Source organism: Zosterops lateralis, assembly GCF_965231275.1.
Source record: "Zosterops lateralis genome assembly, chromosome: Z".
NCBI classification, from domain to species: domain Eukaryota; kingdom Metazoa; phylum Chordata; class Aves; order Passeriformes; family Zosteropidae; genus Zosterops; species Zosterops lateralis.
Window position 1 is genome coordinate 86,714,050 of NC_139800.1, and position 22,316 is coordinate 86,736,365.

Here is a 22,316-nt window from a genome sequence, read left to right on the forward strand (position 1 = left end):
AAGTACCTTAATCACTATCAGCACAGATCTCCAAAACAAAAGACTTCAAAGAGTAATTAGTAGCTTCACCTGTTAGAAAAAGACATTCAGATTAAATTACTGGAAATTCAAATCACAGCAAATTCAAGTTTAAAAAAACCAAAACAACAACAACAACAACAAAAGAAATAACCTTTTCTTGTGTGAAAAACTTACCCAGGAATGTGGTGGGTCTGCCATCTGCTTAAAACTTTGGCGCAAGACTCAAATACTCACCGTGGGGCGACCAGAATTTACAGGTTTAAGGCAGGAACTACACTTAAAATACTTTGCAGGAAGCTAACAGAAGACTGTGATCCCTTTTTGTTCTCTTTAAAAATCTCTGCTGCCAGATATGGTAAGAACAGGACAAGGAGTGTCACTGCTTGCCCTGGAGAAGCCTCATTTTCATGCATTTGTATGGTTTCTGGCCACAACGGATTAAGTTCCCAGCCAGAGCTCACAAGTCCTGCTCTAATCAAAATCATATTCAGCAAGGCTCAGGCTACAAATGCAGTGAAGTGACTATTGTTTCTATTCAATTTTCCAGTCTCATTGTCAGCTCATGACACTGTATAGTATAATTGATTTATCTTGGTAGCAAAAGGAAGGCTGTTATTTTTCAGAGATCAGGGCAACCTTTGGCCAATAGCCAGTTGTACTGCACAAAACCTCATGAATCATTAGTTATGCATTTCCCTCCAACTAACTCTGAAATACACAGCACTGCTTAATGTAGTTCAACACAGTTATCTGGTTTCTTTCCTAGTCATACATCCCCCAACCCTCAGAAGCTACCCAATAAACATTGCACTTATCTGTATCTCAAGGGATACTCTGAAATGCCAGTGAAGACTGCCTTCAAACAGTTTCTCAGAATTTTCTTACATATGAAAAAAAACTGCTTAGGCCGTAAGACAACTATGCAGATATTAAGAAATATGAGGATTAAGGTTGTCAAGCCATAATCTGTTCCCATTCTAATGCTTAAGCCTTCATCTACAAACTTCTTGTCCCTGTTTATTATTTGCTTCTAGGTTTAGTTTTGTTTATTACCTCCATCTCCCACCACCATGCGCTCTGTTCAATTCTCCTTGACTCATGGTCACTTGCTCAACCAGCCTTAATCTCCTGTCACCAACTTCAACTCATGTCCAAACTCAAGACCTCTTTAGTCCTTATTTTAGAATTTCTATTGCTTTGCGACATCCTCCTAGATTCACCTAAACACAGCAGTGGGAACAGGACTTCAAGGTCACACTCTGATTCAGAAGACAATCTTTCACAACCTTAAAACTAACCCAGCTTTCCCAGACTTGGAAAACTTTAAGAAACACTTACTCCCAATTTAGAGGCACCTTCCCAAGGCCCATGAGGGGAAGCAGGAATTAGCACAACCCAATCACAAAACTGGAAGGACTTTGAGCGCAGGAAAAGACATTGGCTTTTCCCAGTCTTGTTATAGAAAGCATCCCACTGTTTGGGTTAAGGAACTTTACGATTGCTCAGCCAGAGGCCAACACTTCCCATTGAAAATTCCAACTCAAGGAGTGAAAGCTTGGCAAAGACAAGAGCAACCAGATGGCCTGAGAAAGGACAAGAAGTCATCTCAACAGCAAGAAGCAAAGCAGCTTTTCCGACTCTGCTCCAGAACTACACATCAACATACAATTTAGAAAGCATTAGCACCAGCCCAGAGGATCACTTTCCCCACTCTTCACTCAGTACAAGCCATTATGTCTTTGTACCACTTTATTAACATGCTAACTAGCTCCTGACACTAATTCTGGGCTCCTTCAGCATCGTTTATCTGTGTGCAGCAGCTAAACAATTGTGTGATTGTGACCAGTTAAAATGCTGGAAAAATAATATATTTTAAAGAAAAAAATGCCATCTATCTCTTTTTTTCCACTGCTTCCCTTAAAAATCTCTTGCCCTTTCTAACAAGTAGCCAGAGGAAGGCTGGGTATAACCTAGGTGACATCTCAGTCTTCTTAGTGATCATATGGGCACAAGGATTCTAATGTCTCAGGAGACAGGACATAAATTTGGAACACTGTAGTCTTCATTACCTGAACTTCCTATTATTCCATCATCCAACACAAAGTCTGCAAAAGGCAGAAATCCTTCCAACTTGTGTCTGCCACAAGCCATTGCCAAAATAGAATAGAACTGAAGCTCAGGGTGAAAGGAATCCAGCTCGTATGACACTACTCTTCAAATGGGTTACTCATGGCAAAATAGTCCAAGTTATTTCTCTTTCAGGTGGACAAGGACCCATGGTCAACACAGGTTGAAGAGTGGTAGCTGTTGAGAGCTCACCATAAGAGCTAATATTTTACAATGTTTTTCACATTCCCTACCCTTGCCAGCAGTATTGACTTCCTACCACTGGAGGTAGGTTCCAACAGGGAACTCTTCATCCTTGATTTCATGTAGTTCAAACCAGTTCTAAAAACAAAAAAATTCCCACTTTCCAAGTATTAAACCACAATTTAACAAGCAGGCATTCCCTCTCATCAAGTTATTCGTCAAATAAGGGAACATTTGAAGAAGTCAGTGAATTCTCCTACCTTAACTCACTGTCAGCAGCAGCATCACACCAGCCATGTTTTCCAGATGTGAGACCCTCGTGCTGTGTCCAGCAGGTCAGGATCCTTGCTGGGCCCAGCCAGCTCTGAGTGCACTGCAGCAACTGCAGCAGAAGACAAGCCACGTTCATGAACTCCCCACACTTTCTAGCCTCCAGCTGTGCCGAATGAGGCGTTTCCTTCAGCCTATCTGCTAAGAATGCATGAAATGCACTCCAACAAGTCAACCGGGTTAGGAGGTTTCAGGAACGAGGAAGATAGGATTGTAAGTAGGTTTGGGTTTGTTTGGTTTTGTTTTTTTTCATGACAACGTGTACACAATGAAGAAGAGACTCTGGACTCTGAAAAAGTTTGGAGTAAGATGATAAACAAGTCATGGCAGAGAACCAAACTTGCCAAGGATAATAAAGGACCTTTCCTATTGCCATATTACAGAATATTCACACTTAAATTGGTAACTGCAAACACCTCTGAGAAAAAGAGGCCCGTTTCCAACCCAGATAAACGGGATAATCAATTTTCTCACTTTTCTTTGCTGGATCTGTTTATATACAGGGCGGGAGGGGTGGTTGGGTTGGTGGGAGGGGGGTGGTGGTGGAGGGAAATCATTCTTTTCTGTAAGGGCTGCAGCAGGAAAGAGTTTGGGTTTTGTTGTGTCAAGTTTACCAAAATTAGACAATTGCAGCCATTCCAGAAATACTGAAACAGGGTCAAGCCTGCCAGTCTCAGCTGGAAAAAACTCACTGAGGGACTAGTCATGAAACTGGTGTCATTATGCCTCTTATAAAGTAGCTTTAGGAGTTTGTTTACTCACTCAGAAAGCTGGAGAGCACAATCCAATTCCCTCTGCCTAAATACGTATGAATCCGCCCTCTGCCCTTCCCAGAACAACTTAACTACCAGGCTGGGAGAGCTCCCGTGACCGTGCTTAGTGTTTTATTGACACACTGTTTGCATAAACACATTTTCACTGTGAGACAGACTGGATTCTAGTCTACCAGCAGGCCAAGAGCCCTCAACATCTCCATTGCTCTTTCTCTGACTCCTTTTTCTAAACTGTCTCATATGGCAGAGACTTGCTCTGCTAAAGCTTTTCAAGACCTCATTTGAGAGCTTCCTCTCATGCCGACAGGGGAAGTTCTCCTCAGATTAAAAGGGCATTAGTTAAAAGCTCCTAGAAAGAATTACAGGGTAAAATGGGATTATAATCCCTATTCGTCACTTCAGGAACTGAATTACTTATTTCCAGTGCCTTTGAAGCATTTGAGGTGTAAAGCTTTGAAGAAAAAAACCCAAAAAAACTTTTGAGAAAAAATATTAAAATACTCCTCTAAAATCCATATTAAAAACATCTTCACAATCTCAATTTCAACTATGGTGCCTGCAGTGATCCCTCCTGCTCCTTTTTTCTCCACACAGGTCCGTTAACACCACAAGCCAGGACGAAGGTTGAGACCAAACCCACATACAGGGGACGAATACCACATCCCACTTAGTTCCAGCAATGTGTCTATAAACTGAAGCCCCTGTGCATCAAATGCTATGGTATCTTTTACTGAGGAAAAAAGACAAATATGTTATCTTAAAACTAATCAGCAAAGACTTGTTCTGTTCATGAGTTTGTATATTAAAAAGGTAGTATAAAACATAACCCCTTTAAGAAACAAACTGAAGACAAAGAGTATTCTCTGATGCTGTCACAAGTCTAGATATTATTCAAATACCATTTGCTTTGTAACGTTGCTTTTCTAAAGGACAAATGAAAATTATTAATTTATTGAAAGAAAATCACCTGTCAGAAAAAATTCCAAGACTACTTACTGAAAAGTTTAATCTAACAATATACTTTCTTATTACAGAATGAGCAAAAATCCAGTTTGCTGCAAAAGGTTTCATAATTCTATATTTTACAGAACTTTCAGCTTATCGTGACAGTAAGACATTAAGCTATAATGAGCACTACAGTACACTCAAATTAACACAAATATGCAACTCACAGAATTCATTTACCATACTGCAGTATGTTTCTTCAAATGCAGAAATAAGAATTTAAAATCCAATTAAAATCTATAGGATTTTTTTCCCCTCAAATCTGGTTTGGTTTAGGCTTAAGAAATCGGGGTATAAATACTGATGAAAGGGAGGTCTGTGTTTCTATAAAGCATCCAACACCTTCAAGTTTTCTTAAGTGAAGTAAGCTAATTATTTGTAATTGTTAATAGGTTAACCTTAACTGAATAATGTCTAGCACACGTTTTAGCTAAAATGCACTGCATTTAACATATTAAAGATTTTAAGTGAATTGCAATCCTTATACAAAACCTAAGCTTTTCAAGGGACTGAAATTTAATTTAAAGTTTTTTAAAAGCCAGAAGGAGAAACAGATAAACATTTTGATGCAAAATGAAACTAATTCTCTCTTTACACATGTACACGAACATTCAAGAACCTGCAAAGAAAGATAAAACCTACGAAAAAGCCTTTTGAGGCTTTTTGTTTCCAGATGTCTACTTTGGCCATGCTCCTCCAGCCACGTCATTCATCTCTGGTGAATACCTGTAACTCAATAAAAATTCCTTCCCCACAAACCACTGAACAGCATTAAATTCTAAAGCAAACTACCAATTTATCCTGAAGCTAAGCAATTATTTTGGATGGTTCAGAAAGTGATTCTGCCACATTATGCTGAAGGATCAGTTAACACTTTGTCATATTGTATTTAAGTGACTTTATATCCATTTTGTTACATGGAAATTTGGTAGAAACAACTATTTTTCTAGAACAAAACCGAGCAAAAATAATTTGCCACAAGTTGTTTCAGCCTGCTGCTAGCATTGTTTTCATCATACACGGTGGAAAGAAGACAGTTTCTCTTAAAATGGACCTCTCACCAAAAGCATAGGGATGGAGGAACATGCAGTACACTGGAATGAGACCTAAAAATCCCTTAGAAACCGAGCAAAAAGGTTGTTTTTGTAACTTCTAATGAGCAAGAAAAGTAAGTAGAAAACACTTTAAATTAAAGAAGAAATACAGTGAAAATTCCTTTAGGTTTTAATTTCTTACCAATTTATGTATGATGCTGATCTGTAAGAAAAGTCTAAAAAGCAACTCAGCTTGTTCAGATTTGTTAAAATTTCTTATTAAACACTACTGCTCTATACTATAAGAATTCCATAATCATACTTCAAAATAGAAATTTTAACTTCTGTGAAAATTTTTCATTTCTGTTCAGACTGATTTATAAAATTTTCATAAATTCAAAATAATTTCATAAATAATTTCAAAAAGGAAAACATCTAAAGAATTTAGTTTTAATGAAAATCTGCTGAAAAGAGTCACAGCTGCATTAACCTCTCCTTGGAATACTAAGTGACTCAATAACTCAATGAATAGCCTATAAAAATATATTTTTACATTTTACTAGGGAAAATGGAGATAGACAAAAGGAAAATACAAGTTTGAGTATAATGCTACACTTGAAAACAACATATCGGCATGGAAAAAAAGCTTTTATTTCTTAAGAATCCTAGTTAATAGCAAAGCCAGTAAAGCATTTGGTCTCAGTCTTGGTTGGTGCTCTACTTTAGTGCAAGGTCTAAAGGAGAAGGTTAAAGGACTAAGAGCACATTGAACTTCTGCAGCAAGTCAGTCAAATCTGCACATCAGTTTGACAGAGGAAGGTTTACTGCACATACAACTCCTTGTTTTTCAAAGTCTTATTTCAAACACTAACACTAACCTTGTATTCCACATCTGATACCATGATAAGGTTCCATAGAACTTTACAAGTTTCATATATAGATTACACAAGTTTTCTAATATCAGTTGTAATTCCATTGCAAAACAAGTGATTTAATTGTGTAGTGTTACACAACAGGCTCCCTTAAAAAACAAACAAAAAACCCACAAGAGGTAAGAGATCTAAAGCCTGGATTTTAGAAGCTGGAAGAAAAAAAGGAACGCTGAAAGCAATATTCACCAAATTAAACAACACTCCTCATATGCAAACACTTCCAGCTCTAAAAGGTCTGTGGTGCACCTTACCAATAAAAATAACTAAGGCAAAACCAACACAACCCAGAAATGTATCTGAATATACCACTATGTGCAGGTACTAACCAGGCAGTGTTCCAGATTCCCTGAATTCTTCAAACACCTGCTTTGTTGAAACACACAATCACACTTGGAAAGATGAGAAAATCGACTTTTTTAGCTGGCAATAGCTACGTCTCTTCTTTATAATGCAACTCAAAATGGGAAATCTGTCATATCAGCGTATCATGACCCCCACACACTTTTAGCCCCTGAATTAAAATATGACAGTTATTTCTGTCACAAAAGATGTAATTCATAACCATGACAGCAAGTGATAACTCAGCTGCCAACTCTTGTTGGCATAGCCACCCACACATATTGACTATATATTAAAAAAACCCCAACAAAACAAACTTAGACAACCATATAGAATTCAGGAAAAAATCCGTATGGTAATCTGTAAGAGCACAAAGTTTGAAGATAGTATTTTCAGAATATTCTGATTACCTCATGATGGAAACACAGGAATTAGCATCTTATAGTTTCTTGCAATCCAATATGAATTAAAAAAATTCAAAGGATCCTCCTTGCAAATGTGTACTGGTAACGATCCATATGAACAGCATGCTATGAATTTTTAATCACTTTGTGCCTAAAAACATGTTCTTCTAGCCTTACTTATCAAAATAGTGGAATTCTAAATTAAGAATGACTATGCCCGAAACAGCTCCCTCCAGTTATTTTTGAAAGCCTGCCACTTAAGATATTTAAAGTTAGAATATCTTCCAAGTCCATGTTTCTGGAAATATCTTGAAGAGGACTAGCATTTACTTTTTCCGTGTAAGAACATTATTTGAAAGCATGTTTTAAAGTATTCTAACTTTTGCACAACAAACTGCAGTTTGATCTGCCAAAAGCATTTAAACTTCATGAAATATTTAAGATCCTCCCCACTGTGAAGAGCTAAACTAAAATGTTGAAGAGAACTCACATTCAACATGTTAAAACAAAGTTAATAAAAAACCCTTATTCTAGTAGAAAAGCAAGAACAAAGAAGCCACCACAAAAATCAAGCCTATTTTGGGTTGATACCTACTGCATACAGACCATGAGAGTGTAAAACCAATGTTGTTATGGCCGACAATACGTGTGTTCATGCATTTCTAGTCTCCTTGACATAATTCCAGCCTCTATCCAACATCAACAGAAGATCTAAATGGGGAAGGAAAAGCTAATTTTCTGAATGCTGTGATTTAATAACATCTCTTCACTCAGTTTGCCTTGGGGTTGCTATGGCAACACTGTCTGCCACTTTCTTTAAGCTTGTGACGTGATACTACTCATCTGCCACTTAATACATAGCAACACATCTGATGCATTCACCCTATATGGATCACAGCACCTGTTCCATAAAATGATCCAACATACCAGGACACAAATTATTGAAATACTGTGTTTCAAGGGCTACAGAAAAACTAACGGTACAATCCACAAATGTTGTAAAAGCTTTGCATTACATAAGTTACATGTAGTCACATAAACTAAAGAGTTGGAACATATTTCACAGTCACATGATGAAACACTGACAAGCATAGTTAGAACAAAAGAAGCCTGAGGAGTTTCACTGCATTCTTAGCAACTTGAGTTACTTCACCTGTAACTAATTAATACAAACTTCTAGAACCTCATTAAATACTGCTTTTAATGAAAACTTCAAAGCACACAGTTGATGACATTCTAATATATCTATATTCATATGAATATTGTCTTCAGTCACCCTGAAGAAAGGGATACACTCAAACATCACCCTAAAAATCATGCTTTCAGAAAGTATTAAAGATGTTATGTATCAGCTTCACCATCACTGCCTGCAAGGCTGCTGTCTGTGGATGGAGCTCCATCTTCATTAATGCTCTCACCATTATTCTCCCTCTTATGACCTTCATCCTCCTTAGGTGTGTCATTAACCTCTGGAGGCTGTTTCCCCTCGGGCAGTTTAATACTACTTGACGCAGAATCCGAATCAGATGTAGTTTGCTGCTCCTTTGCATCCGGATCCCCTAAAAATGACTCCCACACCTTAAGCCTTTCTTCCCTTTCTCTTGCAGTCTCCTCTACCTGTTAAAAAAGTGTTTATACACATCATTATGGAGTCATACTTGTCAAAATTATTATTTACACAGATAAAATTAAATAAATATTTATATTACAGAAATATCTCAATGCTGACTGTGAACTAATGATCTGTCCAGTGGCTAATCCTCTAAGTTGATACTTTCAGAACTCAAACGGGTCCTCTAACTTTTTACTAACTTGAATAAAAATTGAGAATGATTTTTGGAGACATTCTACAGCTTTTGAAGTGAAGCAAGATAACACAGGCGCGGGCAGGGGAAGGGTATGGGGACACGAATGCCAAGCACTCCTAGAATTCAAGCAGATTTACTGTTTTGAAGACATATTTGATAAAAGGGAATGATGAAAGGCTACCTGATAATCTGTTACGCCATCCCATGTTTCAGCACTGAGCTGACGGCCACCGAACCACCTTCCATTTAGAGTCAGCTTGCATACATCAGCTTCTGTTGCTTCTTTAAATGACACAGAAGCGACGCCATCAGGGTGCCTCTGCAAGGACAGGTAACTTGCATTTAATAATATTCTAATTAATGCACTCATTCCAATACCCTTATATTGTCTTATAAAATAAATCAGGATATAGCTCCATTCTGATCATACATAATCATGTTTGAAAAGTTTAGTTCTCAAGTTTCCATACGTTGTCCTATTGGCACACAAAACACAATTTTTTAACACTGACAACAAAACACACTTCAGCTAGCTTAGCTACAAATAATGTATCCATACACTTTCAAATTTGTAACATGCATCCAAGCTCCTGGGAAGAGATAGTTCGCCTTTATAGGGTCTGAAATTGACAGGTGCTTAAGACATTAAGTTCCAAAAGTTTCAGAGTACTGAAAGATTAAGTCAAGTTTCCATTAAGTAAATACACCCAAATGAATGCTTCACTCATATCTCATATTTAAAGCAGCCTAAGTGTTTTGCACCTTTCCATATTACATCAATTCTGCCAATACAACATGTAAAAATACCTACATCAAATATGAGAACCTTCTTTACTTGACCAAACTTTTCACACTCTGTCCGTAGATCTTCTCTTATCTCATTTAGCACTAAAGGGTCCTCCTACAAAGCAATTACATAGTATTAATTAAACATAAGGACTCACTTCTCTCAGCTTTATTTTTGCTCCATCACCAGTGGTACACATCTGTCAGTCTGTTTAAAGTCCATAAATTGTTACTATGCTGCATCTTCAAAGCCACTTGGGAGTTGGCAGACAGCTTTTAATTTAATTTAATAAATGTAATACTTATTAATAAAGCTATTTTGTGCTTGCTTCTCCATTCTAACCATTACTGCTGTTTACTCCTCTTTCCACCCCAGGAAGGAATATTGTCAGATATATAGGTTTTTCAGACAGTGAAAAACCCTGACTTGAAAAATAGGTCCTTACCAACATTTTTTTCTTGCTTTTGGAGAGAAATGAATGAATTTAAAGCAGACATTTGACACAGAATAACACCCTTCCCAAATAGCAAGTTTAATTTTGTTTTCATCTGCTTAGAATTTTGCTACAATTTGTATGGCAAAAAGTTTAGACATGCTAGCTTCTAACAGCACAATCTACAGAAGCAAACTGCATTTCCCTACCTCAAAGTCCTTGGGGTGAAACATATTCCTGATAATAACGATGCGTTCATGCCGCATTCGAGTTGCTCCATCTTTCTTCTCCGGCCTCCAATCCAGCTGTCTAATGAAATGAAGCAACAGTAAGAAGATATTGTTGCGGCTCTCTTCAGTTTCTACAAGTATTTGTTGAAAAAAAATCATTAATTTGGCATCTCTTGCAATATATTAACATATATTTTGAGACAAAGAGTTAAGTTATTCTTCTAAAGAATGCAGAAATTACCCAGGTTTGCTACTGCTACAAAAAATTTGAGGTTTTAAGGTACTTAAATGCTCATAGAGCAAATTTAAATAACTTTTCAAAATACAGTATTTTTTAAAACACTGACAAAATATTTATGAAGTATTAATGCCCTCCTAACATCAACTCAGACAGAGGAACCAGCTGTTTTCAAGTGCAATTAAAATGTCAGTATTTTTCTATTTTTTCCTAACTTACTCTGTAAAGAATGGAGATCCACTATTCCCCTAGGTAAAATTTAACTGCTTTTATTTAAAAGAACATGCAAGAACACTTCAACTCTTACACAGGCATTACTACAAGATGTATTCTGCTCCCCAGCATAGAGCCACTAACACAAACCAGTCATGTAACCCAGCACATCTGTTCTAGGATTTTGCCTTCTCACAGCAAATCCTACTTCTCATACAAATACCTATTTCATATCCTATTACGAAAACCCCCACACATTTACTTACACTTTTAAATCTCAAGATCAAACATTAGGGTGGGGATATTTTAAGTTTCTTCTTGGACCTGCTACTTTAGCTGAAGAAAACTTGGATTTCCAGTGAGAGTAATTATACAAGTAAATTATGCTCTTCAACTCAAAAGGAACAGAGTCCTTTTATTCACACAAATTTCAGTCAAATGCAATTTCATAATTTTCATACATGTTCCCATACAATGGAGACTTCTTATAGTAAGAACCGTCAGTATATCTTTGGGGCAGATATACTTCTGGCTTTAAAAATTGATAAAATATCAAATAGCCTTTGTTCCCCTTAACTATAGGAAAACATTTCTGCATTACTATTTACAATGCTTAGTGGAATGTTGCTTTCATTGAAATATCAAAAGTATTCAAACTTTTTTCTTCTTTAATCTGCATCTTCTTGGTTCCAAAAGGCAGAAAAACAAATTTTAAGTGACAAAAGCAATGAATCAAGGTACAACTCAAAACCTAGTTTATAGCAGAGAGAGATGTCTGGAGGAACCTACTGAGATATTTTAGTATCTGCTCCTGTGGCAGCCAGAAGTTATTTTCTTGCCGTTTGCAACTTCCCCAGTATGGTACTAAATATATGTGAGCAGCCAGAGTGTTATGACCTTCCAACAGTAAGCCCAGATATTGTGACTGACTCACATGCTTTTATCCACTGAGAATCTTTTATTTCCCCAGAGTTGTAATATTTTCTTCTACATCTGAAGGCACCATTGCTCCTTACATATTGTTTTAATGTGTGAATCACAAAGAAGTTCATTATATCAACACTTAATCTAGGAGTTAGTCCCCTTCAAACATACATTAGTTAAGCTATTGCACTATCAGACAAGTCTTTAACTTTTGCAAAACTTAGCACTGTATCTTAAAGAAAGCAGCACTTTACTAATAGCACTTAGAATTCAAGCAATATTTTACTGAAATAAAGAATACAAACTTCTGCTGTTGCGACAACTTCTTCTTGTAGTCTTTACATTTCTTCTTCTTTTTGCTTGCATCATACTCCCCCTTCAGTTGGAACTTTGCAACTTCCACATGCAATTTATAGCCTCGGATTTCTGCTTCATCCAGAAGCCTCAGAGCGAGTTGAACTGATTCCCTCTATTGGAAGATAAAACACAGCACGAACTTTAAAACACGTGGTGAAATCAAATTGTACTCCAATAACATGTCATTAAGTATATTGTGCTAAAAATTAAGTCCCTGTTACTGAAAACCATAATGCTGTCTTCTGACATGCAACTAGCACTGTTTTCTTGATCAAAACCCAGTATTTCTTCACTCCTGTTGTAATTGCTTAATACTTCCAAAAGCAGCTGTATATATTTCATTCAAATATGTTATAGACACTAAAGTACAATATCCAAGCAAGCTGATGAACTTAAAAACAGGAAAGATTTCAGGGGACTGATTTCCTATAAAATATGAATCACTTTTCCAAGAATAGCATATGTTGAGACTCTTAAGTAATTTTTAATGTGCTCCTAAAAGTCTTAGAGGGCACACAGTATTTATGCTGGTGTACTCCACAGCCCTAACTACTACAATTACAAAAATAGCACAGACTACAAGCCATTGATTTAGTACTGGCTGGTGCTTCTTGCAGAACTAAAGCTGGCTGCACTTGCAATCACCAACTTTCCAAATTATTCACAAGTGAAAACACATAAGGAAATAGTACTGGAGCCTTTATAAGCTTTTATAAGCCTTTATTAAGCTTTTATAGCTTAATAAAAAATGAAAGCACAATTCTGAACCAAACCGGTTCTCAGCGAAAAGCTGTACATACAGGAGTACAATATGTTCTTTCCTGGCTTGTTATTTCTGTATTCTTGGTTTCCCATAATCTAGGGATTTACTGTTTTTCATTTCAGCCCATAATCTAGGGCACCCAAGATAGGAGCATATAGAGACATGTTCAGCCTTATGGCCTTATATGGTATTATTTCCAGGCAGAGGGTGAGGTTGGATAAGGGGAAACAATGAAATAAGTGGGTATTTCTGAAGTCAATTTTTCAAACAGACACGTACATTCCAAGTTGTGCTTTAGATTTTCAAGGATCTTCTGAATGCGACTCTAAAACAGTGATCATATATGCCTTCAAAGGAATGGAAAACTGCATTTCAGTGCACCACTGACCTTCAGATAGCAACAGAGGCCATCTCCCTTAAGATTTCCTTCCTTATCTTTGTACAGTTTGATCTTGTGTTCTTCTGTCTGAGGATCTCGCATGATGATACCACATTTTGACATGACTTGCACAAATTCATCTTTTGTAATGTCTGGAGGTAAACCTGCAAAATAAATTCAAATGGAAGGCTTAAATATGGTCTATTTTTTAAAAAACTCATTAGAACAAATCTTCTCATGCTTCTTTAAACAAAAGATTTCAAAATAAAGGACAAGAAACCACTGCCCTTGGGCATTACCTTCTAAGCATTTACTTCATACCAATATTTTGTACTTTGTAATAGGTGTAATGCACAGAAATATCTCTGTGCTCTCTAATATGCACATGTAGCGATTTATTGTCACACGTCATCAACACTGCAGAGGACAAAAGGCCTCTGTAAATGTAACTCTTCTGCCAAGCTCCAAGCTCCAGTGCACTTCTAGGTATCAGAGACAAAAAAACCCACCCATAAGAACATGACCTATAAACAGACAACTGTTTTCTCCACTCACAAATTCAATAAAAAGAGTAACTACTAAAGTATAGAGATTTTAAGATCTAAACTCTGAACTGAGGATAAGAAAAAAACCCAAAATGGATGAGAAAATCATGTGGATGTCCCATGCTAGTTTGGCCTGCATGAAGATTTTTGAAAATGCAAGTATGTGGACCCCTGTGACTGCTCACAACCACCAAGTGTGAGTATATGCATCTAGACATAGCACCATCCAAAAGAGGTAGAAAAACACCATAATAAGCGCGCAGATAATTTCATTTGAGCCTTCACATTACTTTCTCACTCTGTTCCCAACTTTTTTTTTACTGTATCCTCCTTCTCACCTAATAATTATTAGAACAAATGAAAATTATAGATTAAGTGATGTGCATACTTGATCCACTATTTCATCATAAACTTGTCATTATCTTATCCCTTAAAAGCCTGCAGACACAGTTTTTCTTATAAAAGAATAAATTAGTGACTTGGCTAACACAGCTCACAAAATACCCCATTTAACAAATAAAAGCACAGAATACATCCATTCCACTTGTTTCCCACATCTGCAATTTAAAGGTCACAAAGACATTATGCAGTCAGAGACATAATATTAAGTAGTTTGCAAGTGACAGACTGAACAGATAATATTAGAGGCCTATATGAGTTTCTTTTACCATCTTTAGCTCAAAGTAGATAAACAAACACTATTACTTACCTGTCACATAAACATTTGTATTTCTGTCTTCTTCAACATGAAACCACCCTAAACACAAGAATTTAATTCAGTTATGATAATACATTAAACATGGGAGCATACACATTTATATTCCATCACATTTAACAGAATTTTTGCTTGCTCACAGAGAAGCTCTGAACATGCCTTAATTTGCCTTTTTCCCCTTTGTATCCAGATTCAGGAGGATACCTATGAAGTACCACACAGTTTTAGAACCATTCTGCAAATTTACCATCACAACCTTATCTTTGCTCTACCAGATAACAATGATCAACTGCCAGTTTTTCCTCAGTACAATACAGGTCACAGCCTACACAAAGGGAAGTGTTTTGTCACTTACCTGGCTCTAGCTTCCTTTTCTCTGATTTTTGTTTTGGATCCGTTTGCTTTTGTCCTGTCTCATTTGATGATGGTTGTGTTCCTGCTGTCTTAGAACTTACTGGTTGTTTACTTTCAGTGGCTGTACCAGAAGCAGACAAAGTATCTGTCTCATCTGCATGGAAACCATAGTTGGCATGATAGGTTGCCAGGAAATCTTCTGTTATCTATAAAGAAATTAGGAAAATTATTATAGAATTTCAAAGAACTATAAAATCAGGCTTGTATTTTAACATTAGTTAGGTCATGGTCATTTTCTAATTTGGCAACATAGAAAATAACAGTATTTTGTAACTTTTTAAATGATCTTTACAAAGCCATACACACAACAAGAACAATTAGTTCAGTCATTACTTGAAATAGATCAAGACGCAAATTCCATACAGTCTATGTAGTTTTTTTACACAAACATTTCACAAGTTCTGCCATTTTTCAAACAAAGCTTTCTGCTTTCCATGTGAATTGGAGCTGCCTGAAGGACAGAAACCAAGCGCTCTTGGTGAAGTGAGGAAAATCTTGGCAAAGATCACCGGTGAAGTGATAAAGTGACACTGATGATGAATGACTGACACTTGTAGGCACCTGCCTTTTCATGGAATTGTTTCCAGAAATTACATATATTTGTGCTGACAGGCAGTAAATACTGCACTTAAGCAGAAATGTATTTTAACACTTTGTTTCTAGGGCAACAGTAATAATTATTAATTAAAAAATAAATAAGTTTACTTTATATCTTATGAATAGATAAAGAATTAGCTTGCTCTTTTCCAGAGAAAGACTATATTTGGATGAAATATAAGATTGACCAATGTCTATGTTTTAGAGATCAAAATAAAATAAAAAACCTCCACAAATTACACCCAGTACTTCCAGCCACTAGCAATCACATGCAAAAGAGATACATCATAGCTGCGCATGTTAGCATCTCTGCATTATGAAGTATTTTCTGAAGTTGCACACTCTGAAATATTTTTTCTCAAAACTGAGCCTTAACCTTCGAAAATTTTATCTGACTCTGACCTTTGCTGCACTTGCTTCATCTACATTCAAAAGGGAACAAAACTTAATGCCATTAAACTATTGTAAGAGAGCAATTACAAGTGTCAGTGATGAAAATGTAATCTCTTATCTTTCATAGCGATTTGAAGCTTAATGTTTCAACTCTAAAATTTCATTACGACAAATCAGAAATGCAAAATTGACAGTACCAGGCTTGTCAGGAATAACACAAGATGCCATGGCATCCCATAACTTTAAAGGTTAGCACAAAATAGCACTTAGGCTAAACAAGATTTGCCACACACCTCAAAGAATGCAAACGGCTGCTCTAACAGGTATGACATAACACAGTATCAAGACAAGATACAACCACATTTAATTAAAAAAAGAAGACTCTGCTCTCATCAAGTTATTTTTGACCTTAGCTATCTTAGCAAATCCTCAGTGCTACAGTTGACAAAATCCAGAGAGTTAAGAAGCTTCTACAGTTGCTGGTAAACAGGATTATTAATTTTCATCAGAAAACCTACTGGCAAACTAGTATCTAAACTTGCAACAGGATTATTTTTCAGCTTCTGGGGGAACTGCATTCTGTGTAAACCTCCATTTACTATTAGCAAATTATCTACCACAGACAATCAAATTTTGCCACTCAGTTACAAAGATGTTTTTTGCATAAAATGCTACATCCTACCATATAACCGTTACCACTACTTCATCTTAAAATGTCTTTTTACAACCACAGAGGAGTTTATACACATATAAAGGCTTTTATTCAAACTTCTGTCATACCATGACAGCACAAGAAATAAGCAGTCACAGAATTATTTACTGGGGACTTCAATCCAATTCTGGTGGAGAACATCACAGATATCAGTCCTACCTACATGCCCACACCATCCTGCAGTTTGGGGTAATTAAGTTTATAGGAAAAGAAACACAATACTACAGGACATGTGAGCATGTAATTAACTGCTGGTCTCACTGAAACAGAAAGGAACAGATTAACAAATGAAGAACAGATACCCTGTGTTTGCACATGACAGCTAATGTCTGTATTTTCACAGCAAGTGATAGAAGCAGCAGATGAATTCCACATGTTATTTTGTGCTATGTCTGTGAAGCACTAAAAAAGCTGGTATTCATCAACACAGCACCAATGAAATAAAAATAATTAAATAATAAACATGTTAAAATTGTTTCTATTAAATATTTTATTGTCTCCAAATTTTTCTGGGGAATACTGGCAAATAATTTAATTCACTTTTTGCACTGCTTTGAAACATGCTTTAGAGGAAGTTCAGCAGACACTCTACTCACAAAGCAGAGCAGCAGTGCAATGACAGTCTGTAGATAATGATTACTTCAACCAGTCAGAATATTTCCATCTTTTGTGAAGAAATAGAAACTAAAAATTTTATTACTGGAAAGTAATGGAGAAAGAAGTACAGCTTTCTCGCCATGGAGCAAGAAGTACAACTTCTGGTTAAAACAGTTTCCTCAGTTTTTGTGGATAAAAAATTCTAGTAGTAATCATCAGCCGAAAGAAGTAACCTGAAAACCTCGATGGCACCCAGCTGGGTAAAGAATCTTTGTGCAGCACTGTGAGCCATGGATAGGTCACCAATTTCTATTATACATCCTATTTAATAAGGAACTTTTCTGCTCCTATTTAACGCGTCCAACCCTTAATGTTATCTCCTCTCCAAGACAGAACAGATATGAAAAGCACTTAGGAAAGACAAAAGCTATTGACACGACACACATTTCAAAAGAGAGGTGAGAAGAAAGGGAAGAAATGTGAGGAAAACAAGAAAAACCCTTTTCACAAATTACAGTGCTTACAGGATATAGGACCCCTAAGGGAGCCAGGAATACTCATTTCTCCACTGCTCCAATTCATGAGTCTGGATTTTACTGTTCCAAAAGCCATCTGGTCTACAGACACCTTCCTAGGTTTACACACATTCAAACTTGGCACTACAGGCTCTCACTCAGCTTCTCTGAATTGCAGTGAATTCACAGTCATAAACTAGAACTGGCATATTACATCCATCTAGTAGATGACATTAAATGTCTTAATATTAAATTAAGTAACTACCCTCATTCATTGCTATATGATAGCAAAACTACTATTTCACTCGCAGATCAGTAGATTGGCACAACATAATAAATTTATGTTCATTCTCCCCTTAAAGAACCATGTTATTACAGCAAAATCATATTTTACACTTAAAACATTTAATAATCTTAAAAATTGGAAACTATAAAGTATTTCCACGCAGAAGAATGCCACTAAGACAAATACACTTATTTTTCCATTGCACTTGTAAGACTGAAGGAAATGGAACAACACATTTTTTATTTTACGTTATTTTCAGATAACAATAAAAGAGGCATAATACTACTTTATTTCCATCTAGACCTCGTAACATATTAATTATTTTCTACACTGCCCACAAAGAGATCACATCACCACAGCTACTGTGGCAAAGACCTAAACATATCCCAGGCACCCTCCAATCAACATCCACAAACATAACAGTGACTTCACCGCAGGCCCGAGCAACTCTACAGATTCTCCGCCAAGGCGAATAGCCAACGCACGGCTCCTCACAACAGCGCAGTCAAAGACGGAGACGACACCGTAGTTTTGTCTGTAAAAAGGTGTGTTTTGTTGCTGCTGAGACCTCGCAGCAGACACGATGTGGCTGAATGCGGACACCTCCGCATCGACGAGACCCGGCATCACCTGCTTCTTCCTTTCCCCCTTCCTCGGGGCTCCCTCGTACCCACCTTGGGGAACCAAGCCTTCTTTTCCAGGTCCCACTCGTAGGCAGCCCCGTCCGCCGGGTCCACGTAGGTAAAGGGGTCGGACTCGCCCTCGCCTTCGCCCTCGGCTGGCTTGGCCTCGTACTGCTGCTGGAGCTGCAGCTGCCGGTAGAATTCCTCATTTCCGTCCTCGCCGCTCATGCTGTCCCGTTCACTGGGTCTCAGGCACCTGCGCCCCTTCCGCCGCCGCCTGCGGCGCGTCCAGCCCGCCCTGTCCCTCTCGGTGGCGGGATCGCGCGGACAACCACGCACCTGACGCGGCCGCCGCGACCGGCCCAGGCCCCGGCGCGCACACAACACCGGAAACACCCCACTCACCGCCGTAGCTTCCGCCCGCCCCGCCCCGCCCCTTTATCCTGAGCTGTAGCCAATGAAGTGAGAGGTGGTTGGTCATGCGGGGAGCAGCGGAGCCAATGGGGATCCCTTTCCTGGGGAGGGCGAAGGGGCGCACGCGGGGGGTGCGGCAGGGGTGGGTCATGTTTTCCCTCCTCCGGCCGGGTCCTGAGGTCAGTGGTTCCGCCATGTGACAGGGGCGGTCGCCGCAGTGGCCCTGCCCCTTTTTCTCTTGCCGTTTTTCTTTCTCCTTTCACCGTCAGGCTGCAGCGCTGTTTTACCACAGATCGGGGCTTTGCTTGAGAGCAGCTGCCCCTGGCAGCCGGACTGCTTTGCGCGAGAAGCTGTACCTGCATGAGCTTTGCATGGGGATGACTACAGCTTTACTTACATGACTTTCTGGGGCACAGAAAGTCCTCCCTGCTGTATGCTTTTCCCTGTCGCGCCTACGACAACATTGGACAGGTGAAGTGGTTTGCTGCCGGTGGTGCTATGCAGGGCTGGCTGCCATTTAGCACTGGAAACGTACTCAGGTCCTACTAGAGGCAAAGACAGAACCAAAACTAGAAAAATAAGATTGAAATGGCACTCTAAATGTCAAGAAATCACATTGCTTATACCTGCCTTCTTGGCTGAGGGTGTCTACCGGTTGTGTTCCATTAGGAAAGGGATAGTACGTCATATTAGTGGGATGAAGCTTGGCTTCAAACCACTCAACTAATTTTGCATTAATGAAGTCTGCAATTAGTACTCTGTCTGTTGATACTTAAATATTTTAAATACTTTTTTTTTTTCTCAGTTCTTTTAAAAGCCCTTCATCTAGTGCCGCCTAGTGGTTTTTACAGTGTAGCCCAGACAGCATTACATCAAAACCAAATTTTAATTGCTAATGTATTTTAAAGAATTTCTATTTAAAAGATGGTGCAACACATTCTTCATGTTTTCTTTTGCAAACATTAACCTAGAGCTATAAAACCTCATGTACCAGTGTGCATGTTATAAATGAAAATTGAGCTGAATAGCCCCAGTAAAGCTGTCAGTGGCTGGTTGCCAGGGACAAAACAATATTTCCACTCAGAAATTAACATTATAAACAGAAGTTTATAGGATTTCTGGAAATTACTATATCAGGACCAAATATACAGACGGGAACGATAATAAAATCAAAGACCTGTGATTATGAAGCTCTGCAGGGAGAGAAGAACATCAGCTCCCTGTCTGGGCTGTCAGATGAAAATGCTGAAGATATAAATATAGAGTTCTAGTAACCTTTGGCTGTTGAACAAAGAACATCCAGCCTAGTTAATGACATCTTTGATGCTTCAAGAATTTTCTCTTGGCAGGTCTATTACAGTAGTTGTGCAAAGATTGTTTTGTGATCCTTTACAAACCTACCACCTAAGGGACATTTGTCTTCACTTTCAAACAGTTATTGGATTTTGGAGGGGACCATGAGAGTCCTGACATAAACTGTGCTTGCTTATAAAATTTGGAATTTAGTGTATGTCTGGAAATCAGATAATGATAGCCTTAAACTTTGTAAGAAAAATAAAATTTAAGCCTTAAACGGCTTGTTTTATTTTTGCAGCATTTTTAATATTTATTACTTGAGTGATTGCAGTAAGGTCTGTACAGCTTTCCCTACTGTGCAGATCTACCTACAGTGAGGCAGTGTGATAGTCCTGAGGCACTGAGATAGTCCTGGGGACCAGGAGAACCAAATTTATTCTCAATACAATGGGAGAAACAGAGTGCTTGTGCGCAGCAGGGTTAATGCTCAGTAAATCCGCTCTGCACACATTGTAGTTATGAGGACAAACTGCCTCGAGTTCCCTCACACTTCCTTCACATATCAGAACGTGTGACAGCAGCTGCTGTGGCACAGCCTCCGATGGCACCATGCCATCTGTTCCCTCCTCCTTGGTAAAGACACAGTGAACAGCCCAGAGAGACAACTTAGCTGGAAACTCATCATTTCATGGGGTCGAAACAACTTTCCTGTCAATCTCACCCTTGAAATTACATAGATCATGGCTGCACAAGCACTGCTGCTGCAAACTGTATCTTCTGAGGAGCGTGCAAAGAGCTCAAGCATCAACAACTTGGATCAGTCCAAGGTGTCAAAAATAGTGTTTTAAATCCTGGCAAAATGTCTCAAAGTAAATATTAAAAGGAGGCATTAGCATGATTATTCTGTGTGATTATATCTGTGTCCGTGTGATACAGGCCAATTTCAGCTCATCAGAGCTGATTGAAATGTGTAAGTGCTGTAGCTGTGTGTGTAGCTTTGGGTTATTCTTTAATTGTAATATTCTCAGCAGAAACACAGGAGTGTCAACAGGTAGCCAATGTAAAATAAAACTAAACAATTTCTATGGGAATAGGAGTGGGACCTTTAAAATGGCTGTAATTGTGTAACTAACTTTTATACACCAGTCATTTGTGCTTTAGCATTGCTTTGACATAAGTGTCTTAATTTTGGTGGATTTTGGGGGTATTAACTAACTACTGGTATTAAAACTGTTGCTTATGTGAGCTTGAAATGTGTCCATTTCATTCACAAAACAAGCTATTAAAAAAGTATGTCCTAGAAATTGTATTTACTTTCTCAATATGACTCCATATGGACACAACCTTTGAGGGAGTCTGTCTTTCAGTACTTGGTGCCTTTTTTTCTACCCGTTCTTACTCTGTGGACATAAATAGTAAACCTCTAATTATTCATCCCCTTTATTTGCTAGAAAACACTCAATATTTATGTAAATATATGGTATTCCCATATGCTCTTATAGAATTATACTTGTATTGCTTAGGGGCAAAGAACCTGGTTTTGGAACACTGAGAAAAGATTGCAAAGGAAACAACCCTTTTCCCCTAAATCCACTTATGGTAATGTGAAGACTTTTTTATGGATGATGATTGTTATAAATGCAATGGCAAATATCCGATTAATAAAAGACAATTTATTAATAACAGAATATTGAACACCAGAAAGATGAGAAAACCACAAAAATAGGAAAATGTCAGCGCTGCGCTGGGTGGATAGGGGTCCGCACCGATGTACAAGATGCCCAAATCCATGCCGGTGCAGCTTTCAGTCCACCATTTTATAGGATTTTTCTGCCCTTAGGCAGTCCAGGTGTCCAGGATGGGCTGAATAGTCCAAATTTCTTTTTGATGGCCTTCCCGGATCTTGTCAAGTCCCGTTGTTTCATTCCG

General features: G+C 38.0%; 1 protein-coding gene across 1 annotated transcript; it reads right to left on the minus strand.

The window, feature by feature from the left end:
- Positions 1-4: 4 nt before the first annotated feature.
- Positions 5-18,986, minus strand: HTATSF1 (HIV-1 Tat specific factor 1). The gene is made up of 11 exons (XM_083883702.1): positions 18,729-18,986; positions 14,896-15,100; positions 14,535-14,582; positions 13,290-13,444; positions 12,087-12,250; positions 10,386-10,485; positions 9,768-9,857; positions 9,138-9,275; positions 3,424-8,765; positions 2,592-2,713; positions 5-69 (listed from the first exon to the last, which is right to left on the minus strand). The coding sequence occupies exons 1-9, from the start codon at positions 18,903-18,905 to the stop codon at positions 8,490-8,492; spliced, it is 1,353 nt and encodes a 450-aa protein (XP_083739828.1). The 5' UTR covers positions 18,906-18,986; the 3' UTR covers positions 5-69; positions 2,592-2,713; positions 3,424-8,489.
- Between the last annotated feature and the right edge of the window lie 3,330 nt (positions 18,987-22,316).

What these genes read in the sequence shown, in the direction of transcription:
- HTATSF1 (XM_083883702.1), bottom strand. Translation starts at nt 18,905, where the DNA reads ATGAGCGGCGAGGACGGAAATGAGGAATTCTACCGGCAGCTGCAGCTC. An exon ending in GAAAAGGAAGCTAGAGCCAG is followed by an intron (nt 14,583 to 14,895) that starts GTAAGTGACAAA and finishes TCTTGTGTTTAG; the next exon opens with GGTGGTTTCATGTTGAAGAA. An exon ending in AGAAGGTTCTCATATTTGAT is followed by an intron (nt 9,276 to 9,767) that starts GTAGGTATTTTT and finishes CTGTCCTTGCAG; the next exon opens with AGGCACCCTGATGGCGTCGC.